General features: G+C 40.7%; 1 protein-coding gene across 2 annotated transcripts; it reads left to right on the top strand.

The window, feature by feature from the left end:
* The first annotated feature begins 5,758 nt into the window (after nt 1-5,758).
* Nucleotides 5,759-13,930, top strand: LOC135161684 (formin-2-like). 2 transcript variants are annotated; one of them, XM_064119509.1, is made up of 5 exons: nt 5,759-6,771; nt 6,933-7,443; nt 8,057-8,224; nt 10,328-10,491; nt 10,988-13,930. In XM_064119509.1, the coding sequence occupies exons 1-5, from the start codon at nt 6,391-6,393 to the stop codon at nt 13,565-13,567; spliced, it is 3,804 nt and encodes a 1,267-aa protein (XP_063975579.1). In that variant the 5' UTR covers nt 5,759-6,390; the 3' UTR covers nt 13,568-13,930. The 2 variants fall into 2 exon arrangements, with proteins under 2 accessions (XP_063975579.1, XP_063975578.1); XM_064119508.1 differs by having other exon boundaries at nt 5,760-6,777.
* The last annotated feature ends 117 nt before the right edge of the window (nt 13,931-14,047 follow it).

Raw genomic sequence — 14,047 nt, 5'->3', positions numbered from 1 at the left:
TCTCTTCTCTCTGACTCGTTGAAGCAATATTTCAGTTAGAGGTTTTTATTTTGTTGGTTTTGATTTTTTTTTAATTCCTTTGTTTTGTAAAACAAAATGTGCAAATTAATAATAGTAGGAGACTATTTTAATTAATTGAGGGGAGAGGACTGGGAGTTTTGAAAGGCCTTCGGAGAGGAATGTGTTTAACTAATGAACAAATGAAGGCATAATATTTGTCTTCATATGGAGAATTGCGAATTACTTTTCAGTAATTTTAGTCATACGATTGGCTATTTAAAGGTTGAATTGACCAAAATCAGAAAATTAGGAATGAAGATTTGCTTTCTGCACTCATTTTAAGTTTTTACACATGTTTATCTCGCTGGGGTAGTTTGGAAGGTTAAAATCTTGCAGTAGTCTCCCCTCAAGAGACGATACAAAGGATAACATTGTACAGGGACGTTGAGATGAGTTTTATTGTACAGTTGTAATAAGGAATAACAGGAAACGTGCGTGAACACTGATTTTAATAATAGATGCCACAAAGACTTTGGGGTTTTTCAAGAGACAGGGGGAAATTAAGGGGGGGAAAGTCTGATTTGACGCCACAAGAGGCCATATTTAATGAGAAAATTTCGAACAATGAGTACTATGAGACACAATGGGATATAAATGAATTTAAATGAAACAAAGATATTGCGAGAATAGATAATTATCATGTTAATGATCAACGCAAGATACTTAATGTATTTTTAAAGAAAATGTATGAATTGTGGAAGAATTTTTAACGGAGATGACAAGGATTGTGTGCGTCTGGAACGTGTGCAATTGTCGGGGGAAATTCATGTTTATGTCGTTTTGTAACGGCATTCCTTCCAATAAAGTGGGTTTAATACGGCCAGGATACCGGGTAACATTGGAAATTCCTTGTTGCTGGTCTCCTGATCCATGGAACCCCAGTATTTAAGATATTTTCATCGTCAGTAGCGAAAGCCTGTTTTCTAACGACATAAAAAAATCAACAATGCAACCCAACGAGGATACTTGTACCTCCCTCAGATACAACACGCGCCACAAATGCTCTACTGAACGTATGCGTCGTTAGGTAAAACTATTTTAATGGGAGGACAGCATGTGCGATGAAATTTCGCGAAAAAAATCCAGTGAATTTATCCAACAGCGAAGTGATAAAATGATTTAAATCGATTTTGACTATTAGCCAATTTTTCATGAATAAGACGAATCGCAGGAAGATAGCCAATTTTTTTTAATGACCTTCTTTGTACAGAAAATTGAAGGCTACAAAATAAGATCATTATAATTACAGTTTTTAAATCTATCGTACTCTTGAAAATTCTATTGGACTTCTATTAATTTTTGGCGAATTCTATGGGATAATTCTGGGATTTATTCTTAGATTATTCTCAACAGAAATGTTCAATGGAGACAATTTAAGAAAATGCTCAAGAAATTCATCTGCTGAAACTTTCCTAATTTCAATCAACCGTAAAAAAAATTGAGCTCAAAGATAACATTCTACCGATTTTATTCGATAGGCGATTTTCCATTGAACATTCTCAATCAAAAAGAACTTCAAACGTTGCAACGGAATCGACAAAAAAAAACTCATAAAAATCCACTAGAATTTTTTACAAAGTTTTTCAATGAAAATTTTTTTTTCTGTCTGCACTGACAGAGCGGGAGGGGAAGATGAAAGTTTATTCGATGTATCGCGGATAGAGTCGACAGCTGCAAGAGCTCTCATCCTGCCTGCGATAAATCGTTGAACAAAGTAAGAACGCTAATGTTCAAACGCTTCCGGTTCTTGGGATGAAGGGATGGGGGAGCTTTGCCATTCAATTGTGCCTCAGGATAAAATAGGAGAGATCAACTGCCATTCTTATTGGGCTCATAGGGGCTAGGATTCAGGGGCTTTGATCATTTTTTTTCCTCTTCTGGCTTTCAAGGGGACAGGGATTTCCATTCGACAATTGCACTGACCAATCGAGATATTTAGGAAAGCGAAGAGAGACGAAGATATCTCACTTCTTTGTATTTTATACTTTTATATCGTGGGCGAAGATGTGACGATGAATGATTGTGATTATTTTTATTTCTCTCTCTATCTCTCTCGGTACCAACAATTCCCTTTTTAGTGTGATTTAAGAGTCTATATTTATCGATGTGACGTGATTGTTCTTTGTGAAGGGGTTATAGAATTTAAATGATGGATTGAGTGGAGATATTACATGAGGATATAATGGCTGGCGTCATGGCACTCGTGAGATTCATATCCAGCCGAATTTTAAAATTGACGATAAATTTTTAATGATTAATCGTGAAATTGTAATTCCCGTACTCTTGTCGTCCCACAAATTTTTAATGCAACTTTATTTGTTTTCTTAAGATCGGTAGGTTGTAAATATAGGCCATAATTTACTTTAAGGTACTTAAGTGACTAGGAACGATTCAATGTGTTCTTGTTGATAATTCAGATCGACGATACTCCAGTTTAGGGATAATTAACAAAGTGTTTTGCGACAGAAAATTTTTATTCACTCATTCGATCTAATTGAGCCCTGTGTACGTGTTGATTATGTGAAAATAGTGGAATTTGCATTTTCCATTTTTTTTACTGTCCTTGATGTCAGTTTTTCTCAATCGTTTGAATGTTAGTCATACGGAGGAACTGCCACGTTGGTAAAAATTGTAATTTCAGTTGAAAATTTTCCACATCGTATTACTGAGAATTTTACTGTCCCCTCAGCCCAACGTATGAAACACGATCTGCACTCTTGATCTCATTGCTGCGAAGTGCAAAATTGAATCTCAAAAAAAAAATTGTGGAAAAAAATTAAGAAAATAGAGATTAATTTAGTCCGCGGCGTCACTCACGCACATGCATTTAAGGGAAATAGAATAACTCCTGTGAAGAAGAATTATTCCACTGTGAAAATGCAATGCAATCGCACGTTTACACGAACTGGGCATATTGCATCCTGGCTGCGCTCGTTTAAATGCCATACAATAAAACCATTAAAAAATTATGGAAAAAAAAATAACGCCGAGAAAATATCACGACCGAAATAATCCAAAATGATGATTTTACAACGGCTATTATGCACACGTGTCGAGCCAAGTGTGACGTTAGCCACACAGACGAAATAAAAATAAGAGACTTGGGAAGAAAATAGCCGGAAGTTGGGGGAATTTTTAAAATTCAAACAAAGGAGAACCGTTTGTCCTCGTTTCCGGGTTTCACGAGGTAGGATAATATTATCGAAAGGCGAGGCTGGAAGACTCGTGCACCTGCGACCAATTAGTTTTTGAGGGGAATGACTGAGATTAAAGAATGAGAAATGGTGGAGTGTGCGAGAGATAATAAGGATGGAGATTTAAAGGAGAAAAAAAAAATGAAAAACAGATTTAAAGAAAATTAAGAGTGAGCGTTAAGAAGAATTGAAATATTTTTGCATAATGGAACCTTAGACGAGATGAAAAGAATGTTTTTTAACAAAAAAAAAGTGATGAAGAGAATATATAATACTTACGTAACGGGTGATTAAATTTAACGAGCGTCGGCAGGATCTTATAGCATTTTTTTCTCCCACCCACTTCGGCCCATCCACCCCCTGCCCACCCCCTTTATTCTCCAACAAACCTTGTATAAATATAAAATATAATAAAGTATATACAAAGAATTATGTACATACGAACGGAGGGAAGGAGTAATATTATACGCTAAGAACTCATACTAGTATTTATCAACAACGTAATTAAAAGAGACGACGAGGAAGAAATAAAAGTAAATGGAGAGTGATGAATGAGAGTGAAGAGGAATAAATAAAATATAAACCATGACGTGGGGATAGGAAACGTTAATTAGACGTGTGCGATATTGAAAATGGAGAAAATTTAAACCAAAAAAATGGTCATTAGGCACGTCTTTACTATAAAGATCTGAAATAAATGTTTTTTTAAAAACCAAAATACGAATAAAGTCCACTATTTGTTCAGTATCTGAACAATAAGAGAAATCACATCGTCGTTTGTAACTTGTATATAATATAAAGTGAAAAAAAACACCTAATCTCATGAAATTATATATTAATTATTGCCTATTATTAGTTAATACATTATTATCGATTTATTATTTGTACAAATTTTATGTTGCAATATTGATGAACAAAGGGAGAAAATCTACATGAAAAAAGGAAAAGTGAATAATAAAGTGAACAGTTTTCATAATAGATCGGATTTATTTATTTGTGACGTCCATTTATCCTGACAAATTTCTCTTCAAAATATTTGCTAAATTAAGTAAAAAATTTACTTCTGGCCTCTACCCCAATTTTTCCTATTGTCTTATTTACAAAACAGATAAAACAAGTTCCACAGAAAACTCAAATTTCAATGATGCTTTTTCTATCACGTTTTCTAGTGAATTCGCTAGAACTTCCCACAAAGTTTATTGAGACCTTTCGTCCGCAAACTATTTGACAAGATATTGCTTAGTTTCATGGAATTCAAATTGGGCTAATTGATGACGAGTGTTCTGTCTCATCATCAAATTAAAAACCACCACATTTAGTAATTACGAATATGAGAGAAGTCCACACCGGATGGAGGAATAGACAATGGATGGAGGCTTCCCGAACGATGACGAGCTCATCAGCCTTTCCCACAGAAGGAAGGGCGAGAGGGGGAGGGAGTAATTATTCGCTTCACACATGCAACCCATCACCATTAATAAAATTCCGAGTCTTCGACTTGGCTTGTTACAAGAGTCGTTGGTAAAATTAGATAAGGGGGGGGGGAGGCGGTGGAGGATAATAAAATGCATGTCTCCTTCGTCAGGTGTATTCACCCGGTCTTTTTTCTGAGAGAAAAGGAGGTGGTGGGGGCGAATGCCCAGGAAACCGAAATTCTCCCAAGGTATCGGGGGTCATTTGGATTTGTATAATATCCTCCAGCACGGAAGTGAAGAGTTGTAATACAGACAGTTGGATATGGGAAATGAACATTACGAGGTTTCACCTGCGAACTCAATTATGTGAGGCTGCGCACGCGTCCGTGACGAGGAGAGGGATAATGAGCAATGTTTCGGGGTGATGAAAGATTTCATTAGAAATCTTTTTTTTGATTCGTAGATACTTATCAAAAACCACTTCGCAGCGGATATTCACATTTTCAATTCATTTTTTCATTAAATTATCATTTCGAGGGAATTCGTAAATTGGTATTTGTTTAGTGGGCGAATTGATATGATAGGTAAGTGGATTTGTTCCCGAAATTGTGTTTTTTATAACAACGTTTCCACAAAGTGTTGGAAAGCAATTTTTCACTCACTCGTTCCGGCGAATTTTTCCAAAAATGCACTTCTCCTACTTCACGAATTCACCCCAAATTTTTGAATGTAGTCATATTTGAAGGGAGAAGTGCCCTCGGAGGGTAGAGTACCAGCAAGCGCCATCCCTCGTTAGCCGTTACAATACCGTATGCTGAACTGAGTAGAAATTCAGTGATAACAACCCCCCCCCCCCTAAATTGCTAAATGCTAGAATATTCTTACGAAAATGATCTTAAATGATCTATGACAACTCCCCCTTAAAATTCTCCCATTATTCCCACAATAATTCCAGCTACCAGAACTAAAACCAATGATCATCGTCATTAAAAATCGTACCGATTCACCCCCTGAATATTTGGCGGGAATTCAATGCCCATGCGCTGTTTCCCCATTCATGCGCAATACTCCTTTATCACAATATCGTGATGACGTAAACCTACCTCAACGAATATTCAATAACCTCAAGAATCCCAGGAACCCATCCGTCCATAATAATATCCCAGCGATTACCAGTAACATTACAACTAAAATTTATCGAATACAAAAGCCCGAGGGCTCTCACAATAATTCAAAAAAAAAATCACGCCGTGCCTTCGCCAGTGTTCAATTCCCCCAGGTCCTAGACAATTATCAGTATTCGAAGCTGAAAATTCTATATTTATAATATAAACAGCCCTTTGCCATCGACAAAACCGCTTAATAATAAAGTGCCTGAAACACCGATCGTCAGTTCAACACAAAAAATCGATAATTATTAAAGTAAATTTAGATAATCTCCTATCGCTGAATAATCAAATGCAAAAAGTGTGATAATCCAAAGTGATATTGATTTTGATTAACGGGAATTCTCGACGTAAAACGCTCCATCCCGAGTCCCGTCAAAAGTTATTGTTTACAATCGATTGAAATCACTATTTACCCGTGAATGGTGAGGTCATCGAGTGTCACACAGCTACAACTACCTCAAGCACCGTGAGAGTCAGTCTGATGTGAAATTATCATCACTGAGTGAAACTGAAAGCTCTGCATGCGGGTGGTTAATATCGATCTCTCGAAAAATGAGTGCAGATGCAGGTGGTGGCGCAGACGCGGAAAATGCAGTGGTTCCGCGCCGGAATTTTGGAGATCTTGCCCGCTTCTGGATAAACTCAATTCGCTTGGCATATTTCAGTAGAGATAGAGATGATCCGGGGGGTATTCTGACGTGTTACGAGAGTGATTCGGAGGTGTGTATTTTTCAAGTAAAAAGTGGAAGTGCAACTGATGGTGTCGACGAGTCTGGTGTTGCCGTTATGGGCAATTTGCAGAGTGATGGGAAAAAAAGGGGGAGGAAGGGGGGTGAGGAGCAAGTGCAGCAAGCGAAGGCCACTTTTGACAAGGTCCACACCCCAGCTAAGAGACAGGCACCGTTACCACCGGGTCAATCTACTGTCCCTAAGGTTCAGGTAATTTTTATTTATTTAATATTCGAAAAACATTATCATCCCATCATTTAAAAGGGGAAATTTCCAATAAAATTTTTATTTAAAACTCTCTCATTGGTTGGGTGATCAAATGGGAAATACGCAAAACAGGGACGTTTGATGATTTATCATTGCAGCGCACTCCAACGAAGCCACCACCACCAGCTCCACCTCCATTGAACCAAAAATCTGACCCCAATGATGAAAAATCAGTGCCGGAAGTGGAAAATCAGAAGGACGAAGGGGCCCTGGTTACATCCGGCTCTCCACTTCCACCTGATGGTGAATCCGTGGGTGCTGGGGCACCATCGGCATTGGCCACCTCCGCCACAGTCGTTACGGATACCGCCAGTGTCCCGTCACTCGGTGTACTGCCAGTACCAACAGCGGGACCACCGCTTCTCGTCACCGACTCTTGGCGTCGTGCTAATGCCAGTCATCCCGTTGCTCATGACATACCAACACCAACTAGCCCGGAATCATCCAGTGAGAGTGTGTTTACGGATCCTGAGGAGGCCGGCATGGTGGCCGATGCCAACGAAGACACTCCAAAGACCATTTTATTCGCCACTCCGGTGACGCTTAAGAGGAGAGAGTCGAGCACCCGGAGGGAGAGTAATTTTCATTTGACGGAGTATCGAAAAAATGGTGAGGGAATGTTTATTCTTCTCAAGGACTTTACAAATATTTATTGAGCAAAAAGTATTCGCGATCATTTTTATAGGTTTCATTATTAAAATATTTAATCGTCATAATTATTTTTATAAATTCCCAACGCACCGTGAAGAATAATTTTACCAGCGGATGTGCAAAACTTTCTTTACATTACATTCAGTATTCAACGAGACATCAGACAGTCAATCATTACGAGTTAGCACTTCTCTAGTGATTTTATTCATGACTCGAAAGTTCTTTCATTCGCTTTATTTAAATTATCACCAGATGCTGCGGTCTTCTGTGCTAATTTTAAACTGACAGTCATTCATGAATTTCAAGCACTGAGTCAGTTTCAGCGATATTGCGATAATGAAACTGTTGCCCCCTCATTTGACCCCTGTTTATCGAACTATTGCCCTGAGTATATGCTAATTCTGCTAATGCAGTTGTAATAGTGATCAACAGCCTCTATCAATTGACCTATTTATCGCATTAATAATCCCTCGGACATTACCGGAGACAGATGTTCATATTGTCGATGGAAATTTAGTCGCGGTGATGCGTTGGTTCAGAAAAAAAGTGGTGACGACTGACATTATTTCAGCAACACCGGAATTACGGAGTGTCACGCCTTATCGGAGTACTATTGAAAAAACACCCAATGACAGGACGAGAGCTGTGAGCTTCACCTATGGGAATGCATCCAAGGACAGGAGGAAATTAAGCCCCTCGACACCGAGAGCTGCGCCCCAACTTGCTCAACATTTCGACGGTAATGATCTTATTTATTCGGTGAATCACGTCATGACGGAGGAAACAAGAGATTTTTATCAGAGATAGAGTACGATAAGCATTGCGATTGCGTACGCACGCTCTTCCGTCATCAATAGCTTTTCAAACACTCGAGACGGTGATAGCAAAAGGCGGGAGAGATTGTTGTCTTGTGAGTGATCAATTGATTTGATGAGGATGAAATTGGCAAAATGTCTTAGGACAATGGGGGAACGAAAAACTCGGGGACAAACTTCCCCACGTGTTCACCAGCTCGTGCTCTCCCTGCAATTACGTCACCATTTTATCCCACTCTCCACAACCCCATTGACTCCCACCAAATAATCCGTCTATCCCATTGTCAAAAATTCATCGTGGGTTATTGTCCGAGTGCCAACAGTCGCTGACTCATGTCATCCATCAACAATTGTTTTGATAGGCCTCTAATGACTCACCGCATAATGCGGTAATCCTCCTTCGCACTACTATTCCGTTGCATCTCATGCAATCAAGAGCTCCTCATCCGGACGATTGCACTCACCAAAATGGTAAATATTCCAAGTTCAAGTATTTGTGACAGTTGACACATATTCCACATCAGCGACTTGGTTCCCCTCTCCTCCTGGTGACGTTTTAATTTCTCATTTACATCGGATGGTCAGGGGGCGGGGGATTAGTAAATCACGCGGCGTGATGCGACTGACGGAACACACGACGTCTTCTCCACTATCGCACGTGGACTGCGGCAATTTTTATTGAGCGATTTTTATTGTAATTTTTTTTTTTCGATCATCGCTGCAACTCCTGCCACCGGGGGTTACCTGTGAGTTTGCACAATATCACGAAGTGATTACTCCGCTCGTATCTTAATTCCGCGGGGGACGAAGTGATAGTGAGGGATTTTAGTTCGATGTTACAGGTGCCATAAATCGATTCTGTAATCGCGCGACGTTTGAGGGATTTTGAGGGAGTGAAAGAGTTAATAATAATTTATAAATATTGTACTGTGGTTAAGTAATCATTTGGTAATTGGCGGGAGTAGAGTTGATTTATGTGCACTCGAGATCAATAAAAATGAATGAATATCTCTCTGATTATTTTTATGAGCTCATGCAATCCTCGACGCAAGTGACATTTTTCACTCCTCGTGTGACGAGTGATAACGATATCATCTTAGCTTATGCGAGAGGGAATCTCCCGTTGGGTTCTGTTTATGCTGAACAGATGACGGTTGCTCAGTGGGTGGAGTTATTATCAATTACAGAATTGTTTTTCAACTCAAGTTCAACAGTGATAGTTTGGTCTTTGTGATGCATTGGGAGGAGTAAATAGTCATGATTTTTTTTGAATAACCGTTAAGTAATTTGTCGAGGAGGGGATACTCCGGTGTTGTTTCTTGAATTCTTGGCTTTGGAGATTTCTGGATAATTGGACAGGTGCTTATTGGGTGGCGTCCGGTTTTTCAGTTTTTTTTTCGGCACCGTTGGATGATGTCGATAGATCTGGTCATCGTAAATTTCGGGTGTGAAGTACCTGTCGAAGAGACGGAATTCGAATTTGGTCAGTGGTGGGAGCGGTTGGTGTCTTCGGTAGTCTGGGAGATCGTGATTTGTGGAGGATTTTCGGAGAACATTTTTGTTTGAGGTTTTTTTTGGGATTTTTTGAATTTTGGAGGATTTGCCAAGAGGAAAGAATTGCGGTGGTGCTGAGAGTTGTGGGAAAATGGAGGTTTGCGAAGATCAACAGGTGGTTGCATTCGTTAAACCCTTTGGTGAGTAGAGAGGGAGAGTATGGAAATGAAAACCGTTTTTATTGGAAATTAAAAGGCGTAATAAACTGGGATTCATTTTTCTTAAAATAATACTTCGTGATTTTGTTATGTACAAGAGGTTATTTAAAAATATAGCGACAGTTTCATCCGGCGTTTGAAATAGCACGATCTCTTTTGCCGGAATACTCTACTCAAATATTCATGACGCCATGAGTTAACGAAATATGAATCGTTCCGGACTCGATGACAATTCCAGACACTTCACAATTTTTAAATCAACCTATTAATAAATGTGAGAGGACTCTCAAGGTTGTGCGATTTTTTTTCTTACAGCAAAACATCTTGTGGATCTTCTGACAACTAGCATACCCGATCATATACGCTCCGAGGTATCAGACGCAGTACTTAATAAGGTTGTTACCGCTTTGTGTAATGAGCTGATGAAAACTGGATTACCAACATCTCCAGAGAAAAAACCAGCGAAGGAAGACAAAGCAGTCAGTATTAATTTTTTTTCGTCAATAAATTTTCTTCAAGGAGAGGGAACTTGTAAATTTTCTATTTTGAATGGAATTCAAATGAATTTTATTTTAAACCCAAAAATAATGGGAAGATTTCTCAAGTTTTTTTGTATCGCGGATAATTAATTGAGAGAATTGATGAGAATTAATTCTATACATCAAAAGATGTCTTCTAGCATACTTTTTCCCCATTTCCATGGTTCCCATGGAAACCATCCTGCTGTTATTGCTGCAAAGAAGCTTTGCGTACCCTAACTTCTCAAGCTAAGAAAAATTTTATTTTATTCAATTGAATTCGCTTGTTGGTTTCAACATGACCTCACCCCTATGGGATCTTTCATGTCCTCTCTCGTCCAAGTCTTTTTTCTGGGACCAAAAATCCTGAAGACCGAAGGACTGGTGAGCAAGACGAGCATCAACCCCCCCTCACAAAATATCTCCCAAAAAATCACCTGTTGAATTTATGTTCCAGACCGACCCCACAAACTCCCGGACTCCTCACTCCCCTACGCCGCAGAAGAATGGCAACTCACGCACCCAGGAGCATGTCCAGATCCTGGAGAACGAGAATTCAAGATTGCACCAGGAGGTGGAGAAGCTCCAGAAAAAGATCGAGGAGCTGGAGCGCTGTAAGAAGTCGAAGGATTTCCTCAAACCCTCAATTTACACCAAATCGAGTTCGCCGAAGCTCGACATTGATGATTCATCAAACCCCCAGACTTCGAGTGACTTTGTAGAGAGCGGTAGATTCACAGTGAGTAGTATGGACATTTCTCCGATTACTAGCAACATCAGCAGTGCACTATCAACAACAGACTCCTCTCTGTCGTCGACGAGCGACTTCCTCAAGCTCTCCAACGAGACAAAATACAAATCATTCCTGCCTCCAGAGCTACATGAAGTCGACGAGAAAAACCCCAACGCAGGAATCCCTGAACATCAATCGGAAATCCTGGAACTGGCTTCCACCGACGTGAGGAAAAAACTAGTCTTCCACGAGACTTCTCAGCACTATTCACCAAGTGAGGAAGTGACTTCAGACAGTGAGAAAAATCAGTTAAATGGTAATCAGACAAGCATGAGTGAAAGTGCATCAGAAATTCCAAAGAAAGATCTCTTCATCATCCCTCCACCACCACCCCCACCACCCTTACCTGATTCCCCTGTATTTACACCCCAAGAATCATCTGCACAGCATAGAATTAATGGATTACCACCACCACCACCTCCACCTCCTCCTCCTCCGCCCCCTGAATTATTCAATACAGATTTAACTCCCTCAATTCCATGTCCCCCTCCTCTCCCGCCCCCCGTGCTTGACCTGGGCGTATCTCCCAGTCCTCCCCTAGGACTCCCTAAAATGACAGATCCTCTTCCGCCTCCTCCACCACCCCCTCCTCCCCCTCATCATCCAGCCCATCTTGGAATATCAAACTCACCCCCTTCTCCTCTTCTTGGACAATCCTGTCCACCGCCACCACCTCCTCCGCCCCTTCCAGGAATGATAAGCTCTCCTCCTCCTCCTCCTCCTCCACCTCTTGCTGGAATGGCAGGTCCACCTCCCCCTCCTATGCCAGGAAGTGGTCCCAAATCTCCACCCCTACTAGGTCTAATAGGCCCATCCCCAGCCCTATTAGCAAGCCCCTCATCTCTACCCCCACCGCCTCCAGGTGGCTGGAATCCCCCAGCAAGAGCAGTCATGCGAAAACAACCCCTAGCTCCAGAAGTGCCAATGAAACCCCTGTACTGGACGAGAATAGTTATCCCTGCCAACACAACACCAACAATTCCAGCGACATCACCAGATGCTCCCCCCCAGGTGCCCCTCTGGATTGAAATCGAGGAGGAGAAAAACGTCAACATAAAGGAATTTGTGGATTTATTTTCACGTCAAGTTGTCGAGAGAAAACCAGCGATAAAGCGAGAGGAGTCTGACAAACCATCGAAAATTCAACCAGCCAAGATTCTCGATCCAAAACGATCCAAACACGTGGGCATCCTGGAAAAGAGTCTTCGAGTGGAGTTTAGTGAAGTTGAGAATGCTGTTTACAATCTTGATACCAATATTATTAGCCTCGAGGCACTCAGGCAGATCTACGAGGTGATGCCGACGAGCAAGGAGATGGAAGACATCACAACACATGAGAGAGACCATCCTGACATACCCCTGGACCGTCCAGAGCAATTTCTGAAGCAGTTGTCGACAATCAAGTGCTTCACGGAGAGAATAGCCTGCCTGATGTTTCAATCGGAGTTCCATGACGTAATTTCTGGGGTTTCAACGAAATTGACGAATTTACGGGCGACGTGTGAGTTTCTGCAAAATGCTCCGTCCCTCAAGAGAATTATGGCACTAATACTGACCCTTGGGAACTACATGAATGGGGGCAATAGGATGAGAGGACAGGCCGATGGATTCGGCCTCGAAATATTGGGAAAGTTGAAGGATGTAAAGTCCAAAGTGCCTGGAGTCACTTTGCTTCACTACGTGGTGAAGGCCAGGCTGGAGCAAGAGGGGAACTACAATCTGGAGGAGATGATCCCACTGCCTATTCCGGAGCCTGGAGACATCGAGGCTGCAGCTGGCATTGACTTCGAGGACATAACGAAGGCACTGGAGAGACTGGAGAACGAGATAAAGACGTGTGAGAGACATTCGACGATTGTTATCAACAATTGTCCAGAGAATTCCACTGCGTTTAGAGAGAAAATTGAGGGGTTCTTGGGCAGTGCCAAAAGTGAACTGACGAATGAAAAGGAAAATCTCCTGGAGGCCAGGGCCAAGTTCAAGGCCGTTATGCATTTTTATCAGTATGTGCCTAAGGGAGCCACTATTGACAATGCCGATCCCAAAGATTTTTTCCTCCTCTGGTTGCCCTTCTGCAGTGATTTTAAGGACATCTGGAAGAACGAGCAACAGAGACTGAGGAAAGAGGGAATGGCCATTCTAAGGAAGAAACTGGCACGGACCCGCAAGGTCGAGACCATGACCGTTGAGCCCGGTGGTCTTAAGGCGAAATTTTTAAGACTTATGGAGAGGGACAACAGATAGTTCAGAGCTTAATTGGTAATCTATGATGGATGCACAAATTATGGAACGTTGGAAACGTTTATATATTTTATTTCTACGTTGTGAATTGCCACAGGTGGTGGAGTGATGTTGATTAGTGGAGAGATTGATGATGTGTTTGATTGATTCTGTTGAATGCTTCCGTGGTTTTAGGGGGGTTCATTGGAGGTACAATGTTAACAGACAATCTTTATGATTATTATTAGTCCAGAGAATCGTTTGTAAAGTCTAGATATAGATTTATGTAAATTATGAGATGATGAAGTATGTATTATTTATTATATTGTCGCACGAATTGTTTCCATATTTGTTAAATTATTTTGAATGAAAGAAAAAGACCAGTGATTATTGAATGAATTTATTTAGGTAGAAATTTTCCTCTGATTCCCTGTTTTTCCAAGTATTTCATACTAGAGGCCAGTCCTTACAGATATCCCGTGGGCATGAGGATTCCGTCCGATA

This window comes from Diachasmimorpha longicaudata, chromosome 4 (assembly GCF_034640455.1).
Source record: "Diachasmimorpha longicaudata isolate KC_UGA_2023 chromosome 4, iyDiaLong2, whole genome shotgun sequence".
NCBI classification, from domain to species: domain Eukaryota; kingdom Metazoa; phylum Arthropoda; class Insecta; order Hymenoptera; family Braconidae; genus Diachasmimorpha; species Diachasmimorpha longicaudata.
This window is presented reverse-complemented; position numbering and strand designations above follow the sequence as displayed.